Here is a 24,803-nt window from a genome sequence, read left to right as displayed (position 1 = left end):
CAACAATCCTCCAGATGAATTTGGCAATCACCTATGACTGCGTGTGGAGCCTTGCTAGCCACAATTGTGTGCCATAGTTGCCTACAGAAACAGTCACTGCACTTGATCGTAATTAACTGTAAAGTGCTATGAGACATTTTGACATAAGAATATGCTATAAAAATACAATTGAACATAGTCTGTTAGGAGAGTTGTCATCCTTTCTGAGAGTAGATATTGGGGTGGAAAATGCCCCTACATTCCAACTCATTTGGGAGGATTTTGCCCCATGTGAGTAGAAGATGTTCTTAGTTTAATACTAAATTAACAAGCCAGTTAACATATCTCTTACAATCTCTTAAATTTTCCCTAAATGAGTCCAGTTTCCTATCCTCTATCACTCTTCCTGGTAACTTCAAGCTCTTCACTCAAAAAAAATAGAAAACAGCCCCGAGCTATGGTTTAACAGATAGCAGACAGAGATTTGTTTTGAAAATGACTGTTACATCATTGGCCTTTCCTCTTTGCTCTTTTTCAAGCTCATGTCATTACCTGCACTGAGCGGAGACCCCAGGTACCAAACCAACAAGCTCCGGGTTCAGAACAGAAGAGAACTTATTGATGTCCTGTCGGCTAGGTTAGTGCCAGTGATGTGCATACGTTTCTGGTTATAATAGACATTCTAATCAAACGCCATTCTGAAAGATTTTTACCGTCAATTGAAACTTACTTCAGAAACGTCGATGATCAGAACGCATTTTCAGTCCTTTTAATAGAAATTTACTTCACATTTTCTCTACTAGATGTATGAGCCGAGACAGTCATGTCAATAAACTATGTGACAATGTGGGTGGGGGGGAAGCATAATAACGGAACCCATATAATTTCAGCAGGGGTGACAAATGATGTCCTCTCCGTGCCCCCTCCCCACCCAAGCGATATCAAAGACTCTCACCCCAATGGCAGCCGTGTTTTGCCCACAAAGTACACAGTCAATCCATTTTACAGTATATTCTGTAAAGCGTTTTGAGACGTCTCAACGATGTGAACATAGTCTGTCAGGAGAATCGTCATCCTTTCTGAGAGTAGATATTAGGGTGGAATATGCCCCTACATTCCAACTCATTTGGGATTATTATTATTAATTGCTGCCTTGTCTGATATGAGCTAACTCAATACAGACCAGGGATCTCTTCTATATGTCTATTTCATGTGGAACTGTGGCTTTACTTATAGAACTAACAGTAGCTGTATCCCTATCAATTGTTTGTGTATTTTTATGTCTTTGTATTTGTATATTTTTATACAGCAAAAACAATTTGCAGTTATATAATGCTCTTCCTATAGATCAACATCTCACAGTACTTCAAAATAACGGGTTTGGATGCCAAACAAGGGAGAAGGGTCTATTTGTGTGTGTTTCTGCATGTATGTGTTATGCATGTGTATACATTTATGTGTATGTTTCTACTGAAAACTAGATCCCCACTGACTGTTTTGAAGGAAAAGTCCTGCTGGGTTTGAACTTCTTTCACGAGTGAACATGAACAGGGGTGTGTAGTGGGGGCAGGAGATGTGGCGTTGGAATGGAGGTAATCAGGCTGCATTAAAAAGAACTTTAAAATGGAAAAGTCCCCAAACAAAGTTTGGACTATCCCAGGAACCAGTTGGCATTTGCTGAATAGGGCAGTGGAGTGAGGACTTTAGACCTCTGTTTGCCTCCCCTTCAGCTGAGTCTGCGTTGGTCACTGTGATGCATTCTAGGCTTTGGTATGACAGGTCAAGCAGGCAGGCAGGGAAGCTGGTATTCTGAGGTTGGCATGGATACCTGGCAACGACCTGCAATGTGAAGACTGCAATTTACTGGGGTCTCTAACCTGGTTCTGCGTACTCATGTAAGGGCTGATTGTATTCGGGAGGGGGGGTGGCCTTTGAGAGAAACTAGTGCAGACGCCCTCTCGAATACTGAAGTATTTTGAGAATACAAATAGTAGACCGATGGATTCTAATCCAGTACCTTTGTCTCAATTCTAAAAAAAATGCTGAAATTCACCCCATTTAGCCTTGTGCGTTCAAGTAGCAGATAGCTCTGGTTCTTGGACATAATCATCTGGCTAACAGGCAAACGTTTTGCACTTGTGCTTCTGGTACACACTAGAAAGCTGCCAGTGGTATGCGTTCAGCACTGTGAGGAGTGCACTTAGCAGAAATGTGTGGAGCCAGAGAGCAATTCTGCCTTCGCGTTTGACTCCGAATTAAGCAATTTCTTGTTGAGGGGTAATTTCCCCACACGAAATCCAGTTTGTAAATCATATTGCAAAATCATCTAGCTGTCAGAAATCAAGTTTATATTTGGCAAAATGTAGACATTTAAAGCTTTCCAAAACTTAATATTATTTAATATTAAATTAAAATTTTCTAGCTGTCAGAATTCATGTTTATATTGAGCGAAATGGAGACTTTTAAAGCTTTCCAAAACCTATGGTTTAATATTACTATGCTAACAACCACTTATTTGTTAGTTTTTCCCAAACTGCTTTCACCTTAAGGATGATGGAATTCGAACTAGGAACTTGTATTTTTTTCATGAAACAATCCTACAATGGCCTTAAACCAGTTGAGGCAATTTAAAGAACAAAATGTGTGCTTTGCATTATTATTCCAGCAGCTCAGCAGCGTTGCGGTCATGCAAAATAAAGTATTAGAAAATGAGGACAGAATGTTTGTTGTAATTTACTGTAGGTATAGCCCCAGGCTCGGGTTGCAATTTCTGAGTGGAAATAAATGAAATCATGATGCTCCTCTAATTTGCCTCTATAGAAACGCATTGTATGTTTGCTTCTGTTCATTCCTTTGTTGCCTACTGGCTTACATTGTTCAGCACAGTGTTAAGTAATGGACTAAAATATTAAGTGTTCTTTTTATATTGTTACTGAATGAAGTTCTTGTCGGAGGGTAATTCCCCCATGCTAAATTCAGTTCGTAAATCATAGTGCAAAACTTTCTAGCTGTCAGAATTCACGTTTATATTTAGCGAAATTGAGACTTTTAAAGCTTTCCAAAACTTATGGTTTAATATTACTATACTAACAACCACTTAATTTGTTAGTATTCCCCAAACTGCTTTCACCTTAAAGATGATGGAATTCAAATCATTTTTCTTTGAGCAGATATTGTTGTTCCTCATTTGTAGTCCCCATTGTCAATCATGACATTCATATGCAAATTCCACCATCCTGTTCAGTCTTGCTCAACAGTCACTGGATTTATCAGAATGAGGGAAAGGATAACAGTGTTATTTGCAACAGTTGCTTGCTCTGCAAGATTATTTAATCTTTAAGGTCAGTGAATGCAGTTGAATAGTTGAACAGATAATATTCTGTTAAATGGGGTGGAGATATCTGGCTAAGCATTTCATGAGATAGTACAGCATCTAAGTACGTAACAGCAGCTCTCGATACTGTTGCAAATTCAACTCTCCCAGTTATTCTCTAGCTATGATTTGGGAGACTGTACACTCAGCTTCTTGCCTTTAGAACAACATCATGTATGTATGTGTGTGTGTGTATGTATGTATGTATGTATACTGCCTTTCTTTTCTTTCCAGCTATTGCATACAAATTGAAAGGATAGCTGAATTCATGTAAAACATCCATAGGTGGAGCTTTAATTGTTGGGACAGAATGGTCCCAACAATTAAATCACTTCTAACAGATTAATACAAATTGTTTAAATTCCTCCACTTAATGATAACAATAATTAATAATAATTATTTCATTTGATATCGCTCTTTTCATATCAGGAAGAAATCTCAAAGCGCTTCACCGGATATACTGTAAAGTGGAGTGAGCGTGTACTTTGTGGGCAAACACAGCAGCCAATATGCATACTGCAATGTCCCATAAACAGCAATAAAGTGAATGACCAAATTTATTTGAAAAATGAAATCTTACTAAAACATATATACATGTATACACACTAAATGTTGAAAGATTAAGAGATAGGTCAGAAAAAAACTCGTCCCTTATAAAGAGATAATGAAAATAAATGCTAATTTAGTGCCCTGCATGTGACAGACCCATGAGAGTGTGTGTGGGTGTGTTGTGTGAGTGTATTTTGTCCATCTCTGTGTATAATATAATAATGAAGGACTGCTTCATTGGTTTCTTTGAATTCTTTGAGCTTGGGCAGTGTGAATGTGGGAAACACTTAAAGGCAATATCCTGAAATGTTACACTTTAATTTTTTGTGTTCATCAGTGATTGAATCTATAAAAATATATGGGGTAAGTTGCCAGTAAGAGCATAAGAACATAAGAATAAGTTAGGCGAAAGAAGATCAAGGTCCATCTAGTTCACCTTCCACCAACCTGGCAGTCCCTTGACAAGTCGTGTCCCAAACTGTATCTATTTTAATCCCAATTACTTATTCATCCAGGGAGGTTTGGATGCCCTACCTTTCCCCTTTGTGGGAATGTATTTGTTTTGTCCCCAAACTATCTCCTCTCCTTGAAGGCTTCCCATTGGTCAATAGCTGTTTTACCTGACAATCTTTCTTTCCAGTCCACCTTGGCTAGGTCCCTTTTTAACTCATTGAAAATTAGCCCTCTTCCAGTTGAATATCTTCACCTTTGATTGTTCCTTGTCCCTTTCCATAATTACTCTAAACCTAATGATATTGTGATCACTGTTGTCCAGATGCTCTCCTACTAAAACCTGCTTCACTTCATTCCCCAGAACTGAATTCTTGTTGACTGGAAACATACTGATTCAGAAAGTTATCCTGCACACATTTCAGGAACCCTTCCCCCTCCTTGCCCTTCACACTGTTATTTTGCCAGTCTGTGTTAGGATAATTGAAGCTCCCATTATCACTACTCTATTGGTTTTGCATCTTTCTGAAATCTGCTTGCAGATTTGCTCTTCTATCTCCCTCCCAGTATTTGATGGTCTATAGTATACACTTAACAGATTAACAGCTGCTTTTCTGCTCCTTAACTAACCCAATAGATTCTGTTTTTGGACTCTCAAGCACATTGTCCCTTTCCAGGGCCGTAACCGTGTCTTTAATCAATATTGCCTCCCCCCCCCCCCGTCCTTTTTTTTCCTTCCCTTTCCCTCCTGAATATATTGTAGTCAGGAATATTCAGCTCCCATTCCTGCCCTTGTTTGAGCCAGGTCTCCGTTTATTGCCACTATATCATAACCCCATGTGGCAACTTGAGCCTGCAGCTCACCAACCTTATCTGTCACACTCTGTGCATTTACGCACATGCACTCCAAGACCGACTGAGTCTGCTCTGCATTTCTCCTCCATCTAATCCCTCCTTTTTCTGGACTACTCCTGATTATATTGCTATTCGTCTCTTCCAACCCTCTATGTAAGTTGTTTGTCCTCTCTAATGCTGCATCCTGATTCCCTTCCCCCTTCAAAATTAGTTTAAACCCTTCCCCACAGCACTAGTTAACCTCCCTGCGAGGACATTGGTGCCAGCCCTGTTCAGATGTAAACCATCCACCTTGCACAGGTCCCACCTACCCCTGAACTGGTACCACTGATCCAGGAACCTGAAGCCCTCCTTTCTGCACCAATTCTCCAGCCATGCATTCATGTGTTTGATCCTACTATTTTGATACTCGCTTGCACGAGGCACTGGGAGTAATCCAGAGATCACCACTTTTGAGGTTCTACTCTTTAGCTTTTTCCCTAGCTTCTGACACTCTCCCTGTAGGATCTCAGGACTTTTTTCCTCTATGTCATGGATCCCAACACGGACCATGACTTCTGAGTGTCCCCCTTCTCTCTGCAGAATGTTTTGCACCCGTTCCGTGATGTCTTCAACCCTGGCACCAGGGAGGCAACATACCATGCGAGAGTCATGTCTTTGGTTGTAGAAAAGCTTCTCTACTCCTTTCACCATTGGGTTCCCAATGACAATTGCATTGACACTCTTCCCTGTGTCCCTCTGTGCATCCATTTGCTTGCACAAATGTGACCACCTAGGATGGTAGGAAGAGGAAACAGGCAGTGCAGAAATCCCCTGAGAGTGTGGCACTCGCAAACCGGTTCTCTGTACTGAATACCGGGAGGTAGTATTAAGATTTAAAACAAATAAATGCATTTATCTTATCCTAAGGGCAATTATTGCAAATTAAAATTGATGATAACTTTCTTTAGATCAGTAATTTATAGTAATGATATGCAGTATTTTTGTTCACATACACATCCTCCTTATACAGAGTTTTGGAACCACTTAATCTTTGTTAAATAATTTAATAAGACTTTTACATCTTCTGCCTCAGTTTTTAAAAAGTACTGTTTATAACTGAATGTGAATTTGTATCATTGGATCAACAACCATCGCAGATGAAAAAAAGTTTTGCTGACTTTGTAAATGTGGGTTGTGTTCAAGGCACGGAAACATCGGGTCTGGAGACTATGATGTCTAAAAGCCCGAGGGCAGAACTCTGCTTTGCAAAGAAATGTGTATCTTGTTTTATTGTGGCTACTGCAAATTAAATGATGTGCTGCTGTGCATTTTTAACATCAGACCATCATGTGTAAACCACAGAACTCTTTTATGCTTAGATTTGTAGAGAAGACAATAGGAGATTGGCTCCAGCTGTTTGAAGGTAACGGCGTACCATGTGGTCCCATAAACACCATGGAGCAAGTGTTCTCCGAACCTCAGGTTAGTTCTTCATTTTCTTTTAGCCACCTGTGAAAGTGATGCATTATATTCCTGCTGTATTTAAACAACATAGTGCAAAAGAAAATATTTGTTTGAATTAACCATCTTATTTAAAAGTTTTTTTTAAAATGAATGCTGATTACTTACCTAATCTATGTTTTCTTAGAAAGTACTGAAATCTAGTGTTCTTGCTTTACGGCGGATATATCTACTGAATCTGCTCAAAACTACCATTTCATGTGTTTACTGGCAAAATATATCTTTGCTCACAGCAGGATGATTTACAATAGTAATATTCACTAACACAAGAATCAACCAACCATTGTAACGGCAGCCTTGTTTTGCCTTTCTGCGGATGTCAAATTCACAAGACCGCAAAAGAGGTTTGGATGAAGAATGCTTTTCTACCCAATTGATATCATCTATCCAGAATACCTACCCTCCTATCATCACATCAAGCAATTTCTTAAATTAGTCCAGTGTCCAGGAATCAGCCATCCTTCCTGTTAGCCAGTCCCAACTGTTGACTACCTTCATTGTAAATAAATACTTGGTGTCTGTCTTAAAATTGCCCTGGGCAACCCTAAGTCTGTACCCTCGTGTCCTGCTGCCTTGGCATATTTGAAAGTATTCTTCTGGGTTATCCCATCTAACATCTTTCAGTATTTTGATCCACCTTCACTCTGGAAAAGACCTGGATTATCTCCTTCCGTCAAAAAAAACATGAATCATACCTGTAGTTTTGTATGTTATTAAATTACCGATAAGTCCAGGCAGGTTGTTTTTTAGTAAAAGGATGATTGGCATGTGGAAAAACTACCTCTGCAGGTGATGGAACAAAGAATTACTGCATAAAGGGTTTCAATGAGGACCCAGATAAGTCAAGGTTAAATTATGAGATTGATATGTCGAAGAAATCTTTGAGAAATTGGATGGTTGTACTAAAAGAACGAATGGTCTAACTCCTGCATGAATTAACAGACAATTTAGTCCCAACCTTAAATCATTATTATAACATCAATGTGAATAAAAAGAACACAACTCATAAACGGTAAATTTATTGCTACATTCAAACTTCCACATCTGCAGTTTGCAACGAACCCCATTTGCTTGTCATTCTTCATTACCCTGACATAGATGTGTGCTTTCTCTCTCTGAGCCAATGCCTCTCTTCCTGATCTGTCACTTCTCGCCCTAAGATCTCTGTTTTCCCCTCCTGGAGGCTACCTTCAATCCATAATTAATGTTCTTGTACTAGCAGTACCTATTTTTGTTTGAGGTTTGTACATACTTTTTAACATGACTAATTCTTTAGTGTGACAATACAGAGAGAAACGTGTCTGTGATGAACTAACTGTCTGTTGGACTAAGTTCAGGTGGTCTTTATTGATTTCTGAGTCAGAATCTCTCGAGTTGTGGTCAGAGAGGTTATGCAGATGGATTTTTGTTGTGGAAATTGAAAACAAAATCTGCCTCGTGCGTTTTACCATGACAAAAGCTTATTCCAATAATATGTGATTTATGTAGACCTGGGGAATGCTGTATCGTTAATCATTGGTTTGTGAAAGGAGGTGGTTGGTGCCTCTATGGAATGTTAACCATGGTATTACATTAACTTCCAAATATCTCAAGTCAAGCCTGTGAATATTACATAGGCTTGGCCAGTGCATCAGTTTGGCTCAGTTGGGTGCACTCTCACCTCTGGGTTAGAAGGTTGTAGTTTTTTTATGAGGTTTGTAAGTGATATTGAGATGAGCTCACATTCCAGGTTGAACGCTGCATTGCCACAAGTGCTGTCTTTCACATAAGACATTAAACCAAGGTCCTGTCTGCCTGTTTTCTTGCGGGCATGACACTATTTGAAAAAAGAAGGCAAAATCATTGATATTTTTCAAAACAAACTTGATAATTATTTGCAAAGTGATTTGAGCCCAGTCCAAAGTAATTATATGCTAAATGTATGTTCTTTCTTAAATTATTATGAAAAGTCCATATTACTTTTGGGCTTTTGGGGATAGAGTCCAAAAGTTTTGGTGGTTATAATTTGGCATAAAAGTGTTATGCTTGCTCAATACAGTTTACTTTCATATAGCAGCTTTCACATCAGGAAGACATCTCGAGGTGCACGAAAATGCTGGTTCAGTACCTGAGCTAGGGGTGGGAGTGGAGGTAGATGATGGGGGGAAGGAGGTGACAAAGGTAGGATGGGTGAGACTAATACAATATAAAATTATATTTGTATAGCGCCTTTCACATCAGGAGGATGTCCCAAGGTGCTGGACAGTCAGGGATTTGGATTTGACCAAGGGGACATTTGAATGTATCATGCCCTTCTCCCTCATGATTCCTCTTAAGTACCTTCTCCTTCAACCATAGGTGCGGCCAGTGAGTTCAACAATCTCATCAACCAAATTACAATCATCTGAGGTGATATGTTATAATGTGTATTTTTCTAACTTTTAAATCCCTCCACACTCTTGCTCCACCTTCCCACTGTGATCTCCTGTGGTCCTCCTTCCCCACACACTCATTCTAACTCAGTCCTGTTCCTCTTCCCTGCTCCCTCTGTTAATGCACAAGCTTTCAGCCACTTAGCCTTTGTTCTCTGGAACTCTCTCCGAAATTCCCCGCCCTCTCCGCTTTCAAAACCTTTACTAAACCTAACCATGACTGAGCCTTCAGTCACTTCCATCCTACCCCAAATCCCCTCCTGCAAGTAGCTCAGACTCCCACTCTGTCTTTGTAAAATGCTTTGAGAATGTAATCCTTTGTGACAGGCGCTACATAAATGCAAGTTGTTGTTGGGCTGTTTCCCTTCCCAAATGAGGATGGAGTGGTTGTTAGGAGAGGGGGAAATGAAAAGAACACATACCGGAAAAAAGTGTCAGATATTATGAAGGTTTAAGTTGTGTTAGGATTAGCTTCTGTGCCCTGAGTTATAAGAGCATGTGAAAGTTTCCAATTTTCGTTTGATTTCTTTAATCGAAGGCTGCTTTTATTCAGTGGTCTGTTCTGCTGTTCCGATTTTGTCTGGCAAACATTTGCTCAATTATTTCCAGATTATTGAAAATTTGATTAAAGAAACAGGATGTTTTTTTTAAAAGTAAACCTTTTTTTTCTTTGCTCTCATCTGCTTGTATATTAATATTTGTTCAAAAGTTACATATTATACATCTGTAATTTTGCAAGAGAATGGTAATCAATGGTATAGTAATGTTGAAGCACTCTCCTTACACATCTGTATCTGGGTTTGAATCCAGTCCAGATAGCTCAGATGAAAATCCTTTTGCTCTTGGTCAGTTGAAGGTCCTTAGTGAAATACATATGAGTTAAGATCTCATGGCACTATTCGAAAAGCTTGATGGCTGCGTGTGGGAAATTGTTGTGCGCAAATTGGCTGCTCCGTTTGCCTACAAATACAATGTCTTTGAGATATTTTGATGACAGGATAGTTGAGGTACAGATTAGCCATGATCTAATTAAATTGTGAAACAGGCTCGAAGGGCTGAATGGCCTCCTCCTGTTCCTATGTTCCTATTTCTCGGCATAAAACTGCCAAATTAGTCCAATTTATCAAATGCAAGGATTATGTTTATTACTTTCAGTTCAGTTTCTTGATGATGTGCTATTAAGTTCTCAAAACATTGGACTAATTTGGCAGTTTTATGTCAAGAAATAGGAACATAGGAACAGGAGGAGGCCATTCAGCCCTTCGAGCCTGTTTCGCAATTTAATTAGATCATAGCTAATCTGTACCTCAACTAATCATACAAATGGGAAAACAAAATCATATAAATGGGAAAATAAAATAGTCATATTAGTTTAAAAATGTCACAGTCGTCTATTTTAGCTCTATGTTTTTTTAATAAAGAATTTAGGAGCTTAATTCATAATAATAAATCCTGCAATTGATGTAGTATCTTACATGTCAGGAGACAGTCTCAAAGTGCTTCATAAGATGTACTGTGAAGTGGAGTGTCTGTGTATTTTATAGGGGAAGGCAGCAGCCAATTTGTAAACAGCAATGTCCACAAACAGCCATGAAATGAATGAACAATTTTATCTGGAGGATTGATGGCCAGGACACTAGGAATCTAGACACTAGCTATTATTACACCCCTCCTCGAAAAAACCACCCTCAATCCCTCTAATCTCTCACCCTACCGTCCCATTTCCAACCTAGCCTTCCTTGCCAAAGTCCTGGAACACATTGTTGCAGGTCACATTCGATCACACATCTCCCTCCTCGAGCCCCTGCAGCTTGGTTTTGGAACTGCCCACAGCACAGAGACAGCGCTTGTCAAAATCAGAAACAACGTCCTCTCTATCTGTGACCAGGGCTTCCTCTGCCTCCTCGTCCTCCTGGATCTCTCTGCCGCGTTCGACACAGTTTGCCATGCCATCCTCCTCCACCGCCTCTCCTTTCTCATCCACGTTAGTGGCACTGCACTCGCATGGTTCGAGTACTACTTAAGCATCCGCCTCCATTTCATCTCAGCAAATGGTTTCTCTTCCCACCCCCGCCCGGTCACCTGCGGGGTGCCCCAGGTCTCCATTTTTCCTTATGCTCCCTCTGGGCGATGTCATCCGCAGACTTCCACATGAACGCGGATGACACACAAATCTTTTTGTCTCCTCCAGTACCAACTCCAGGTCCGCCAATGTTCTATCAGCTTGTTTAATACCCTCACATTGTGTTCAAATCCCTTCTCTCTCTGGCACCTTCCTACCTTTCTGACCTGCTCACTCCCCAATCCACCACCCGGTGCCACCGCTCAACTGGCACCAGCTTCCTGCTCGTCCCTCACACCCTCCGCCCCACCGTCAGACATCGCACATTGAGCTGCTACACCCCAAAACTCTTGAACACTCTCCCTCAATCCCTCCGCCTTGCACCCTCTCTCCCCTTTCTCAAGGCCCACCTAAAAACCTTCCTCTTCAACCGTGCTTTAGAGTTGCAGATTTTCTTTCCAGTTTTCAGTAGATGGACTGTAGCCACTTACAGGAGATCTCCACATGTTAGGTTCCTGGGTGACCATTCTTTGCACCAAGCCAAGAGATGACAGAAGCCCTTGAAGCAATGGTGTTAAAGGAAAAAGGTCTGATTCACAAGGTTAACGTGACAGCCACTGATCTTAAATCATCTTTTAAAAGAATCGATGCACTCTGCTTCAATCCGGTTCATGGCAAAAAATTCCACCTTGTAACCGTACTCTGTGTGAAGACATTTTCTTCTAACCTCCCCTTTAATTCTTTTGTAGATTATCTTAAATTTATGCCTTTCATTACTATCTCGCCAACCAGTACAAGTGAATTATTGCTAGCTTCCCTATCATGACTTGTCATATTCAATCAGGTGGAGCACATACGCACCTTTATCCCTAGATATGCAGTGGAACATGGTGAGATAGTGTTCAATGCTGAAAATGAATACAGTGAACCCCCTGGCCTGCTCGTAGCCTCCTGTCAGCCCAATTCTCCTAGAACGTGCTAACGCTACTCTGAGCAGCTGACATCATCTCCGTAGCTTCCCATCTCATCATCCTATGTCTAACATCCAGTGTCCGTGTGGGTAAGTAACTACGTTTTTGTACACAATGGTAGAAATACATGTGCAATGGCAGATAATAATAATAATCCTTGCATTTGATACAGTGTCTTATCGTAGAGATGTCTCAAAGCACTTCATAGAATATACTGTGAATTGACTGAGTATTTTGTGGGCGAAACGAAAATGGCAGCAAAGGCATTACTGGCATTTTCTGGCACTCCATATGCATTTCTTGCATTACCGTCATTGTAATTACACTTAGCCAGAAATTCCAGCTTGCCACGGTGTATCTGCATGTTTTTTTTAAACTTGTAAATTAGCTAACAAGGCTTCGGTTGCTTGAATCTTGGCTGCCATTCTTGCAGTGGGCAGGTGTTATTGAAAAGCTATGCAGGAGTTTGGGAGTGGAGGGTGGGGGAGGCGGAGAAGAGAGAAACATTCTGTGGGAAAGGTTTCAATAACCAGGCATCAGAAGGAATATTTACATTCTCAATTAAATAATGTGAAACAGCTGCCCCACAGAGGTTTTGTTCCCAACTTTGTTTTTGCAGCTCCAAACTCTTGTAGTTTTAGAAATGTGCAACAATATTTTTAACTGTCTGACTTGTTTAGATTTCAGGTTGACATTTATAATCTGTAAATTTAGTAACTGCATATTTGAAAACATCAGCTAGTTTGCGCACAGTAATGTCCCATGTGAATATTTGTTTTAATCTGGGGGACTGTTGGTCAGGGTACTGAGAGAAACCCTCTCCAGTGCCTCTACATCCCTTCTATAATGTGGGGACCAGAACTGCACACAGTATTCTAAGTGTGGTCTAACCAAGATTCAATAGAAGTTTACCATAATTACCCTGCTTTTCATTTCTATCCCTCCAGAAATGAACCCCAATACTTGGTTTGCTCTTTTTAATCCTTATTAACCTGCGTTGCTACTTTTAGTGAATTGTGTATGTGTACCCCTAGATCTCTTTGCTCCTCTACCCCATTTAAGTTTTTTTTTCCATAATGTATGTGACAATATGAGTGATATCAATAGTGCACATCATTTCTGGGAAATTGTATGTTTTCTCAAAGGTGTTTTACGTCTCTCCTATCAGTGATTCTCCCATTTTTCGGATGTGTTTATTGACTGCTACTTTATAATTATAACAAAATATACAATCAATTCACTTTACAGTATATTCTGTGAAGCGCTTTGAGACATTTCAAAGACGTGATAAGGCATTATATCAAATGCAAGGATTATTTTAGGATTATTATAAATCAACAACAACAACAAAATTACATTTATAGAGCCCCTTTCATGTCAGAAGGACTTCCCAAGGCGCAAATCATCCAGTGATCCTTTCACACTTGTAACATGATACCTTATAGATATTGGTCTCTAATATGTGACAATTTTAAACAGAATTTGTTAATAAGGAATCTGAGTAGGGACTCCTTCCAGTCACTGAAAGTACATCACACAGATTCACAGGATCTCTGCTCTGAAAGACAGTTCCTTTGAGTTGGCATGACTTATTTCCTGCTTCCTTATTAAAAATATTGCTGCATATTAACCTCCAGCAGTTTCACCATCACGAGATGTTGCCAAATGAGTATTGTACAATGTAAATGACTTCTATTTCCCCCAGGGAATCAGGGAGGTGTGACCCAGGGGCTGTTGCAGCTCAGGCGAGCAAAGTATTCCATGAGAGATGAAATACTTGAGCAGTTTTTGAGGAGGAGAATCCTTTCCCCAATCATCTGGAGTAGTGCTTATAAATCCACAATAGCATGGTTGTTTAAGGAGGATGGGATGAGCAATAGGTGGCAGGAATGATACAGGAAACTGAAGGAGGGAGGATATTCTGAAGACAGCAACGTCTGACTTTGTGTGCTTAAGTTACAGATCGCTAGCAAAAAAACATCTGAGCTGAAAACAAGCCTAGTGCTTGGTTTCTGTACCTTTCACAGCACCATAAAACTGCTAATAAGAAAAGTAATTTTGTTTTGGTCAGCTGGGTGTCTGATACATGCAGAAACCCATCACCATGTTTAAGAGTATCCACACCAAGCTGAAATCCCACCGACACATGGAAATTTCAGAGATAGATTGACCGATCTATCTACTAACCGATCCAAGCAAAAAAAAATCCCTGCTTTCTTCTTATGAGCTTTCTCCTACTTCTCATCAACCTCTGTGAAACATTTAAATATTAGCTGGCAGAAAACATTAAGTGGGCAAAAATCTTGGCACTTTTAAACTGGACTCGAATCCATTAAATAATGCAATGCTCACTCCTGCCAGTAGTGCCCTGAATGCCTGGATGGAAATACTTTGACTGACAGTAAGTTATTGATACTCCAAATACTTTAAAAAGAGGATATGTTTCATCCTGGTGATAGCCAGAAATCCTCCAGATTTATTGGTCATTTGCCTCAGAGCGACATGTGGTTCCTTGCTGGGAGCCATGTGTGCTGAAAAATACAATCACTGCTCTTGACCATAGTTATTTATGATGCACTTGGAGAAGTTTGATGTGAAGAGGTGTTACACAAATCTGTAATTTAAAATTCTGTAATTGTCAGAAGGCATTTAATAAAGTTCCATATCTGAACTTTTGAAGAATGCAAAAAAAAACTCTTAACTTCTCAAGTTTCTCCTCATAAATGAAACTCTTCCATCTTTGTAAAATCCCAGTAAATCTACGGTACACCTTTGCCATGGTGACTTAATCATGCTCTGTAGGGTTTTACTTTTTATTTAAATTTTTGTTTTATTTTAGAGCTTTCCCACTAACGAGAGAAAAGGATGATTATTAGCAGACGAAGCCTGATAGTGAACACAGACCCTTACTGCCCGTACGTACTGTGGATGAAACATTCTGTTTAGTTTAGACTCAGCTTAGAACTAGAGAACAGGAATAGAAACATGTATTGACTGCTATTCTGACCAGCAGCATTGAGGTGGATATTGCAACAAAGTAGTTCCTCCTATTGTACCATGGCCCCTACTTGCCTTCTCTGTAGGACTTCACACGTTCTCCTGAAATATGCAAGCACATTATTTGGCCTAAAATCTAGTGGAACACTGTGGGGTAATTGTTGTAATATTTTATCTTCGAGTTATTACCAGTGATGAAAAATTAAAATGAGTGGAAACAAATTTACTGTCAGTGAAAACATTACTCCCAGCCAAGAGCAAAATTCATGCTTTAGACATTAAGCAAATCCCCATGGAATGTTTCATCAATCTTTCCAGACAGGATTGATATTGAAATTGACGAGTATCCAGTAGATACAAGTTAGAGGCTTAATTAACTGTAGGTTCAACATCTAGGTATTTTGCAAAAGTTGGAATGATTGTAATAGAGCTAGTCATATTTTTAGAAAGGCATGCCAGTTATTTAAGGCTTATGAAGGAAACACTTAATGGATTATAATAACTATTTAAGCCTTGGTGATATGTAGTCTTCAAAAAATGTTTGGAATTTGGAGGAATTATTTGAGTTAAATGGCATGAATCATGTTCAACAGTTGCTTAGTGACTCACAACAATGTAAAATTGTTCTTGCTCTGAATTTCTCAGAAGCCATGTAACCCTGTAGCTTCAGGAAACATTATGGGCCCATAAATTTCTCTGATGTATGTAATCACTGTTCATTAAGAAAAAGGAATGAACAAATGCAGTTTAAAGTATAGTGATTCCCCTGCCATTTTACATTCCTGTTCATGTTATCTACCATCATTGTGAATTGTATCGGTGCAATGTGGATGGATAGTTAACAACAGCTTGCATTTATATAGTGTCCTTCAGGCAGGATAGCATTTTGGAGTGTTAACAACAATAACTACCTTGTATTTATATAGAGCGCTTCACGTGGGTAGGGTGTGGGAGCATTAAATCAACCTAGTGAGCCTAATTCTATGATTGGTCATGAACATACATTGTCAGCAAAAAAAGAATGTAAGGAATTCTTCTTGGCTTTATCAGTTTATCTTCACTTAGTGCCAAGTTGTTAAAAACATGCATAATAATCCATTAACCACATTCTCAACGCCTCCCAATATTTCCAAGACAGTTTTAGAAAGTCCTTTTATGGTTGAGATAATATGATGCAATACAAAATTACATTTGTATAGTGACTTTCACGTCAGGAGGATGTCCCAAGGCACTGGACAGTCAGAGATTTGAAACCGAGCAGGGGATTGGGATCAGGGAGGGAGGGTAGGAGGCTGGCCAAAGGCTTGGTTGAAGAGGAAAGTTTTGAGAGGTGTCTTGAAGGAGGCAAGGGAGGGAGTAAGGCGAAGGGATTGGGGCATGGAGTTCCAAAGAGTGGGGTCAGAGAGGTTGAAGGCCTAACCGCCGAAGGTGGGGCGGGCCAGGCAGGTGACACGGAACAAGCAGCAGCTTGCTGAGTGGAGGGAGCGGAGGTAGGAAGGAGCACGGCTATGGAGGGCCTTGAAGGTGAGGACAAAGATTTTGAATGCTATCCTCTGGGGGAATGGGGAGCCAGTGGAGCTGGGCGAGGGTGGGGGTGATCTGCAGCTTGTGGAGGGAAGAGTTGAGAACACCGACAAGCAGCGAGTTGGCATAATCGAGCCTCGATGATATGAATGCGAGGATGAGGGTTTCAGCAGTGACGGATGTTGCGGAGTTTGGGGAAGGCAGAGCGGGTCGTGGCATGGATGTCGGGTAGAAAGGAGAGTTGAGGGTCAAACAAGACGCCAATGTTCCAGACTGGTTCAGTGAGGTGGAGTGTGCATCCATAAATGCTGTCAGTGCCTAAGGTGTGGAGGCACTGACGGGAGCCAATCAGGAGGACCTCGGTCTTGTTGATTTTCAACGATAGAAAGTTAGCTCTCATCCAGGACTTGATGTCTGACAGACATTCTGTCAGCACAGCAGTGGTCCTGGAGTTGAGAGTGGAGGCCGAGAGTTAGAGTTGGGTGTCATCCTCATACATGTGGAAGTTGACCCCATTTCTGCGGATGATGTTACCAAGAGGGAGCACGTACATGTTGAAGAGAAGAGGACCAAGGACAGTCTCCTGAGGAACGCCGCATGAGACAGTGCGGGGGCTGGAGGAGAAGCCATTTGTGGAGTCAACATGGGGAGTGCGTGAAAGATAGGATCTGAATTACTGAAGGACAGAACCAAGAAGGTTGACGTGAGTGGAGAGGTGTTGGAGGAGGATAGAATAATCAACTGTATCAAAGGCAGCAGAGAGGTCAAAGAGGACGAGGTGATGGACAAAATGTCATGATGTGTTGCTGCATGATTTGTTTAGATTAGAAAGGATTATAGAAAAATCTGCTTTTAGCTGTTCATCTTTATTTATTGAAAACAGCTTTAGGCTGCACTTAATAGCCTACAGTGATAGAAATAAATGCAGGATGAAAATATTTCTGCACTATGGGGCCTGACATTCCTCTTGCTGTTAAAACCGGACAGAAAGCCGGGCAAACTTGGCTGAAGTAACATTGAAATTGCATGTGCCTCTTGGCATTGCTAAAGGGTGGTTGAGAGAAGTGCTGTTTTGCTCATGTTAACATCAGGGGGCTCGTCGGCTAAATTACCTGCAATAATGAGATTTTCATGTCTGCCTCAAAGATGAGTCGTATGAAAGGAAGAACATGTATGCATCCAGCTGTGGAATGCGGAATTGCTGGAGAAAGTGGCTTGGTGCCAATGGTTGGAAAAGGTTTGAAACAATTGTTTGATGCCATTTTCTTTGGCGGTGACCCTGCAGGTGCTCATGCAGAGAATAATATAGCAGGACAGTGATATCAGAGTTTGAGGGAGAAGGAATGGGAGGTTAGCACCACTTCCCCATATTCAAAATAAATCAACAATGGCTATTGAAATAGATGATTCCACCTTCACCACCATAGTATATAACCCAACAAGTTTTGCACCAGATTTATTTTAGCTGTTTTGTGGGAGTCTCATTACTAAACTCACCGGGAAGTCAGAGGCCTCCCTGAAGGAAAGAGCTGGCTAGCTGTGAGCAGTTATTGGCTAGCTGTGAGCAGTTATTTGTGAGCTGTGAATCTAGAGCAGCAGTGGATTGGGTCAGTCTGGGAGCAGGACTGCTTAATGGAGAATCAGATGCGCTCATCCACTAAGGCCAATAAATCTACCAACAAAAAGGAGAATAAACTCTGGTACCTCAGTCATAAATCTAACACTCTAACTTGGCAGGCTGCTCCAGTTATGAGAATCTCCCTTTGGCTCACATTAGGTGTTTTACTCCATCAAGCTTACAAATATATTTTATGTCCGTATGCTGTATATTAAGAAGTAAACTTAGAGATATTCTCTGCCCTGAATTCAGTGCAACCCGCACTAATGGTTAACTTTAGCATCCTGCTAATGGAGCCTATTCATTAAACTAATTAAACCTGGCTCAGCTGGTAGCACTCTCGCTCTGAATCAAAAGATTGTGGGTTCAAGCCCGAGTTCTGGACTTTAGTCTAAGATGACATTCCAATGGAGTCCTGGGGATGTGCTGCATTGCTGGAAATCTTTTAATTAAGAAGTGAAACTGAGGTCCCTTCTGCCTGTTTAGGTAGACCTTAAAATCCGCCCATCCACTATTCGAAAAGAAGATAGTTTCTCTTGGTACCCTGGCCAACAATTGCCCCAGATAAGATTGGTCATTCATTCATGGCTGTTTGTGGAACATAGCTGTGTGCAAATTGGCTATTACATTTCCCTACAAAATACACATTCACTACATTTACAGTAAATCCTGTTAAGTGCATTGAGACATTTTGTGACATGGAAAGGCACTACATCAAATGCAAGGATGGCTATTATTATTGATTATTAATTTAAGACCCAGTGACAACTGGTGCTAAAATTGATCAGCAGTCCTCACTCCCCAAACTAAATAAAAATTGAACAACAACTAAATCAATATCTTAGGTGGAACAATATAAAAGGTGTTATATGGACCTTGGTTTAACATCTCATCTCTCTAACAATGCAGCACACCACCAGTGCCACACTTGGAAGATATGATTCTGCTGTTTTGGGAGGATTGGAATGATCAGACAGTTTCTCGCCTTGGGACATCCTCCCGATGTGAAAGACTCTATACAAATGTAATTTGTTATTTTGAGATTGTCTTGCCCCACTCAAGAACTGAGTAACAAATCAAGCTGTTCTACTTGGCTGAGATAAGATCTATTTTATCCATGCAGTGGGGGGAGAATCTCACCAGTATACAGGGTGCAGTGAGGGATTAAATAGCCCTATCAGGATTTGTGGTTGTTGCTCACAATTTTTCATACCTGGACGTAAATCACATCATGGCAAGATCACAAGATTGGTTTGCATGAAGAAGGCCCTTCAATCCATCTGGACTAATCCCAGCAGAACACTCGCCCTACCATTCTCCCATCAGAGCATCAAGCTGCTTTTTAAATGAGATCAGTGTCCTGGCCTCAACCACCCTTCCAGGCAACCTGTTCCAGTCATTAATTACCCTCTGAGTAAAGAAACACGTCCTGGTATCTGCCCTGAAATTGCCCTTTGCAACTCTAAACCTAGGTTCTCGTATTCCACTGCGTTGGTGCATTCTACCTTTATCATTTTTGCTTGTATTATGGAAAGCATTACATTAATACGACCTGTCTGTTCACTCCTCTCAATGGGCTCTGGCCTGTTCCATGCCTCCTACCTGGGTTTACTTTTTTGTGGGTTTTTTCTGGGTTTACTTTTTTGGTCCATTTAAAATTTGATGCACCTCTATCTGATCCTCTCAGAGTCATCTTCTCTCAACTGAAGAGCTCTAGCTTATCTAATTGTTACGTAACCATTTCTCAATAAGGACTTCCAAGTTTCAAATGGGTAACCATCAACCCTGCAAGAACTTTGCGATGGTACGGTACAATTTACGTGTGGAGCAAATTCCTGTGGTTAGGTGTGACGTCTTTAAGACTATCAAAGGGAATTCCCGTTTAGCAATTGTGTTAAAAATTGCTGCATCGTGAGCTCTCCATTTTAACTGAGCTACAAAGTCTAACCTCTTCAGCACATAAAGAAATGGTAGAGGACCCATTATATAAAAATATATATATATTTGGGCTGGCAGCCAGGTGTTTGACACATGTGGAAACCCATCACCATGCTTAAGAGTATCCAAACCAAACTGAGATTTCCAGGCATCCCACCTACACATGGAAATCTCAGAGATAGATTGTTGGAATGCGCACTCTCTCCCTGGGAGGATGCATCCTGTTTACCTAATTCCAGGAAGTATTAGGTGGAGGTTGGCAGGTGCCAAGGCTTGGGGACCCCAGAGTGTGCAAATGGCTTCATGTTGGGAGGACTGTAGGTTAGGATGAGATCACATGGGTTGAAGAGCCTTCTTCATCTGACTCAATCCAGTGATCTTGCAAAAGATATTCTCAGGCACATCCTTATACCTAGTAAAGAGGGGCTTTGGCAGAGATTTTCCAGCAGGTTATCTGTCGGTCTGCCACACCCTCTCAGTCTCAGGGAGAGCATGAAGAAAATAACACCTTTTTTTTAAAAAAAGTAACAAATTATTTTTCTTTTTATTTAATTCCTTTCAGTATTTGTGTCTGTTCTCCTCATTTTGTATAATAGGACACGAGGGCTTTGAAGTAAGGTTTGGCAGATCAGATTTTTATTTTAGTATCTGAACTGAAGAAACACACAAAAACAATCGTTTCCTGAGACATGTGGAATATACTGAAAGCATTTCTTCAGTCCTGAGGGCTCATTCGTGATAATTTTACATCAGAATTTAATCGGCTTTGGCAATTCTCACCGTGGTTCCTTCTCAATGCTGGGGTGTGGTGAGTTTGGAAGCTGACATCAATATTCCCATCATTAACAAAATATGCCAGGATCTGTGAGGTTCAGACAGGACTTTTGGAGGGAAGGAATCTGAGCTGTTTAGTGCAAAGCTTGGACTGTCCAGTGCTGTGGCATGTCCTTTTTCAAATATTTGTCTAATTCCATTTTAAAACCTGTTACGAATTTTGCTTCAACCGTTGCTTTTGCTCGGGCTTTCCAAGCCCTGTTAATCTTGCTAACCCTTCTGGGTTTCATTTTCTGCAAATATGCTGTCTTGAGCAGTGTCAATACTCTGCTTGTAGCCCCTAACCCACCTCGCAAGGGCTCTCATTCTCAGATATTACAACGCCAGCTTCAGTTTACCTGAAATAAACCTTCCTACACACTTTGCCATAGCAACAGCCCACACTTCATAGAGTTTAGCCTTCTCTGTCCATAATTCATTACCATCATGAAATGCCCCCATGTTGAGACTGCCTTAGAAGTATTGGAAAATCATACTTTTCTTGCCTGAATGAGTTTCCAACATCAATTAAGACCCTTAATTACAGTTTTCAGCTAGGTTTTTGGGAACCTCTCTCTGATATTTTTACCTCAAGGCAGAAATTTGCAACTTCTATTTTGATGAATGGACATTCTATACTGTTGAAATTGTCTCTGATTTTGCCTGTCACCATTTAGGCATTGATGTTTGGAGGGGGAGTTTTTTCTATATTTTCACGAAATGTACCTGATAATCCTATTATTATTGGAGATGACTGCAGTTTTCTTATGCTGTACAAAATATATTCTGTCGTTATAACTATTAGGAAGTGTTTCAGACACTGTATTTACACTATGACCAAGTATATCGGTGGCACATATGGTATTTGATACATATGTCTGTCTGTGGTACACTATTTTAAATGCAAAAAACACCAACTGCCACAAAAGATGTTATCGGACCATGCTATGGTTCTGATCATTGAGATTTATACATGGCTTAAAATTTTAACTGCAGTTCTTTATGTCAGTTTGGAGGGAAGTTAACTTTACTAAAAGAAATTGCATCTGTTAGTTATAATTATTCCTGTAGATAAAGATAGAGTTTATTGTGCACTGAACTGTATTATTCCCTATCTTGGGAATGCTTGATGATAATACTGGGTGTCAAAAGAGGAAAAGTGTTCTATTCCCCAGCAATGAGATCACTCATCTTCAGAAGGAAACCTGCAGATTTATTTACAATGTGTGTCATTGCAAAGTAACATCCCAGAGAGCATCTGTTGAAGGTATAATATGCATGAATGTGCTGAAGGAAAAAGAGATTAATAGTTTTTTTACCATATGGGTTCATAAGAATTCAATGCACTTGTCAGATGTGGCGGGGAATATTATGCACAAGAAAAGATTCTCTTCCACAAATATTATTTTATTTAATTAACTTCTAAACACTTAGCTTGACTGTGGTTCCAGTTGCACTGTATGAAACCAGATGGCAACTTTACTTCAACTGTGTGGAATGGTTGCGGGCAAGTGATTTCACATGGACATGTGGAGTGAATGAGTTAATAGGTTCTGATGCCCAGCTTGCGGTTAGGCTGATTCCGGTTTAAACTTCCTCGCCAAACCAGCTCAGGAAGCTTTCCTGAGAAACTCTGTTAATTTTGACAATTTCACACGCAATTGTCTCATTTGTTGCAGAAAGTATCTTAATTTGTTTCATACAAGATTTTGCTACTTCAAAAGCCTAAGAGAATTGCATGCAGAAGTGTTGTGTGTTTGTGTATATATTTGAATGTTTAATGAGAAAAGTAAATTCTCAGGGCTATGCTATTTCATTTTTTGGAGACTCAAGCATAGTGAGACACTTAGGTGAAGATTGGGGGTGGGGAAACGACAACAAAAAGAAGAGCCAACTTCTGATCTGCCGGATAACAGGCTGATTAAATTGACTGCAGTGATGGGAAGTGGAGTGCTGCTGAAAGTGCAGATGCCACTGGATCATGTCTGGACCATTGCTCAAATTAACAAATGCACACCAGTATTTTCTACAAAGGAACCTTTAAACATAATTAATCTGAGATAAATTTAATAATAGGACAAATCTAGGGAGAGGGAGAGAATTTATTTTACTGCACCTCACCTCTTCAAAATATCTTTCTTCTAAAGAGAGCAAATCTACCGTACAACCAAACTCATAAATTAACCTCTCCACTACTGAGGGAGCGCGAAATTGTGCTGTCCTTCAGATGACACATCAAGTTGAGGTCCCATCTGCCTGTTAAGACATTTGAAAAGAGAATGAGTTTCTCTGAGTGCCATAGCCACAATCCTCCAGTTTAATTGGGCATTTTGCCCATGCATTTATCCCAGGCAATTTGTGGGATTTAGCGATATGCAAATGATTCACTCGATTTGACAGTTATTAATTTTGATGCTCTTTTGATGTGATAAAGCTTAACGATACGTGTCAGGGATTTTGAGCTCACAGTTGAGCTCACAAATGCAAGGATTATTATTATTTTAATTCCTGAAAGTTTTTTCTGTTTACTATAAAACTTGTAGTGTTAGGGAGTGCACTTTTCAAAGGTGTTGGCTTTCAAATGGGACATTAAACCAAGGTTGCTTTCTCCTTGTTTAGGTGGATAGAAGATCCAATGACACAATTTGAAAAGCGAAGGGAGTTTATCTGCCTACCAACAAATCCTCCAGATACATTGGTTAATCAGCTCATGGCTGTTTGTGGAACATTGCTATGCACAAATTGGCTGTTGAATTTGCCAATGTATACACAGTCACTACACTTTATCGAAAACATTTTGAAGCATTTTGAGTTGGGGACATGAGGGGCTATATCAAATGCAAGGATTATTATTTTTAGTCATATAGTTACTTTGCTATGCAAGATTGTTTGCGATATTTTATATCAAAAATAGTTTGAGTTGCTACCCACTGACATTCATTCATTAAAGTGTGATAGCGGGACCACTGTGCCCAATGTTCTTATCAAACACAACAAAGTATAAATGTGATGAGTGTTTTTTGTTGGCCAAGACCACAGCAATTTGTGCCTGTTAGATTCTAGATAAACAGCTATGAGGTGAATGACCAATTAATTTGGAGGATAACGAACCAGGACACAGAGAAAGAAATCCCCTTCTCTTTTCCAAGTAGTGTTATGGAATTTTTCATCTCCATCTGAAACGCAGGCAGGTGAAACCTTGGTCTAACATCTCATCCAAAAGACAAAACTTCCAACTGACGATGCAGCATTCGCCCGGTACTGGACTGGAGTGTCAGTCTAGTAGAAGTTATGGAGATTAAATTGAATGTTCTGATTAACATGAAGACCATTAATGAGTTTGTAGCTGATTCCCAAAGCACCATTTTCATTTAGCATTGTCTTGTTTGGATACTGATGAAGGTATTTAGAGAGGGATTTGTAGAGTCCTGTAGCTCTGTAGCACTTACCTCGCAAGCAAGAGAACGTGGGTTTGATTCCCGGGCTGGGTGAAACGTTGGGCAAGTTTCCTTACTCCACACACCTCTGTTTGCCTTGTAGGAACCCGGATGTTAGTCGATTGGCAGATCGCTTTTCCGAGTATACTAATCCCTTCAAAAAAATAAGAAGAATGATTTGGTCACTCAATCCACAACTGTATGCACATTTGGCTGCTGCATTTCCCCCACAAAACATACAGTCAATTCACTTTACAGTATATTCTGTAAAGCACGTTGACACGTCTTGAAAACGTGATAAGGCGCTATATCAAATGCAAGGA

At 40.3% G+C, this 24,803-nt stretch overlaps 1 protein-coding gene across 5 annotated transcripts in view; it reads left to right on the top strand.

Annotated features, from left to right (window-relative positions):
• sugct (succinyl-CoA:glutarate-CoA transferase) overlaps nt 1-24,803 on the top strand; it is a 206,819-nt gene that overhangs the window by 110,280 nt on the left and 71,736 nt on the right. For 4 of the 5 annotated variants that reach the window (XM_042331868.1, XM_042331869.1, XM_042331872.1 and 1 more), the window contains exons 11-12: nt 519-616; nt 6,568-6,670. The exons of the other annotated variant lie outside the window; for it this stretch is intronic. In XM_042331868.1, the coding sequence (XP_042187802.1) occupies nt 519-616; nt 6,568-6,670 (201 nt within the window). The remainder of the gene's footprint in view (nt 1-518; nt 617-6,567; nt 6,671-24,803) is intronic. 5 annotated transcript variants of the gene reach the window in all.

Source organism: Callorhinchus milii, unplaced genomic scaffold, assembly GCF_018977255.1.
Source record: "Callorhinchus milii isolate IMCB2004 unplaced genomic scaffold, IMCB_Cmil_1.0 Scaffold2, whole genome shotgun sequence".
Lineage (NCBI taxonomy): Eukaryota > Metazoa > Chordata > Chondrichthyes > Chimaeriformes > Callorhinchidae > Callorhinchus > Callorhinchus milii.
The sequence above is the reverse complement of the archived record's forward strand: the minus strand, read 5'-3'. Positions and strand labels throughout refer to the sequence as shown.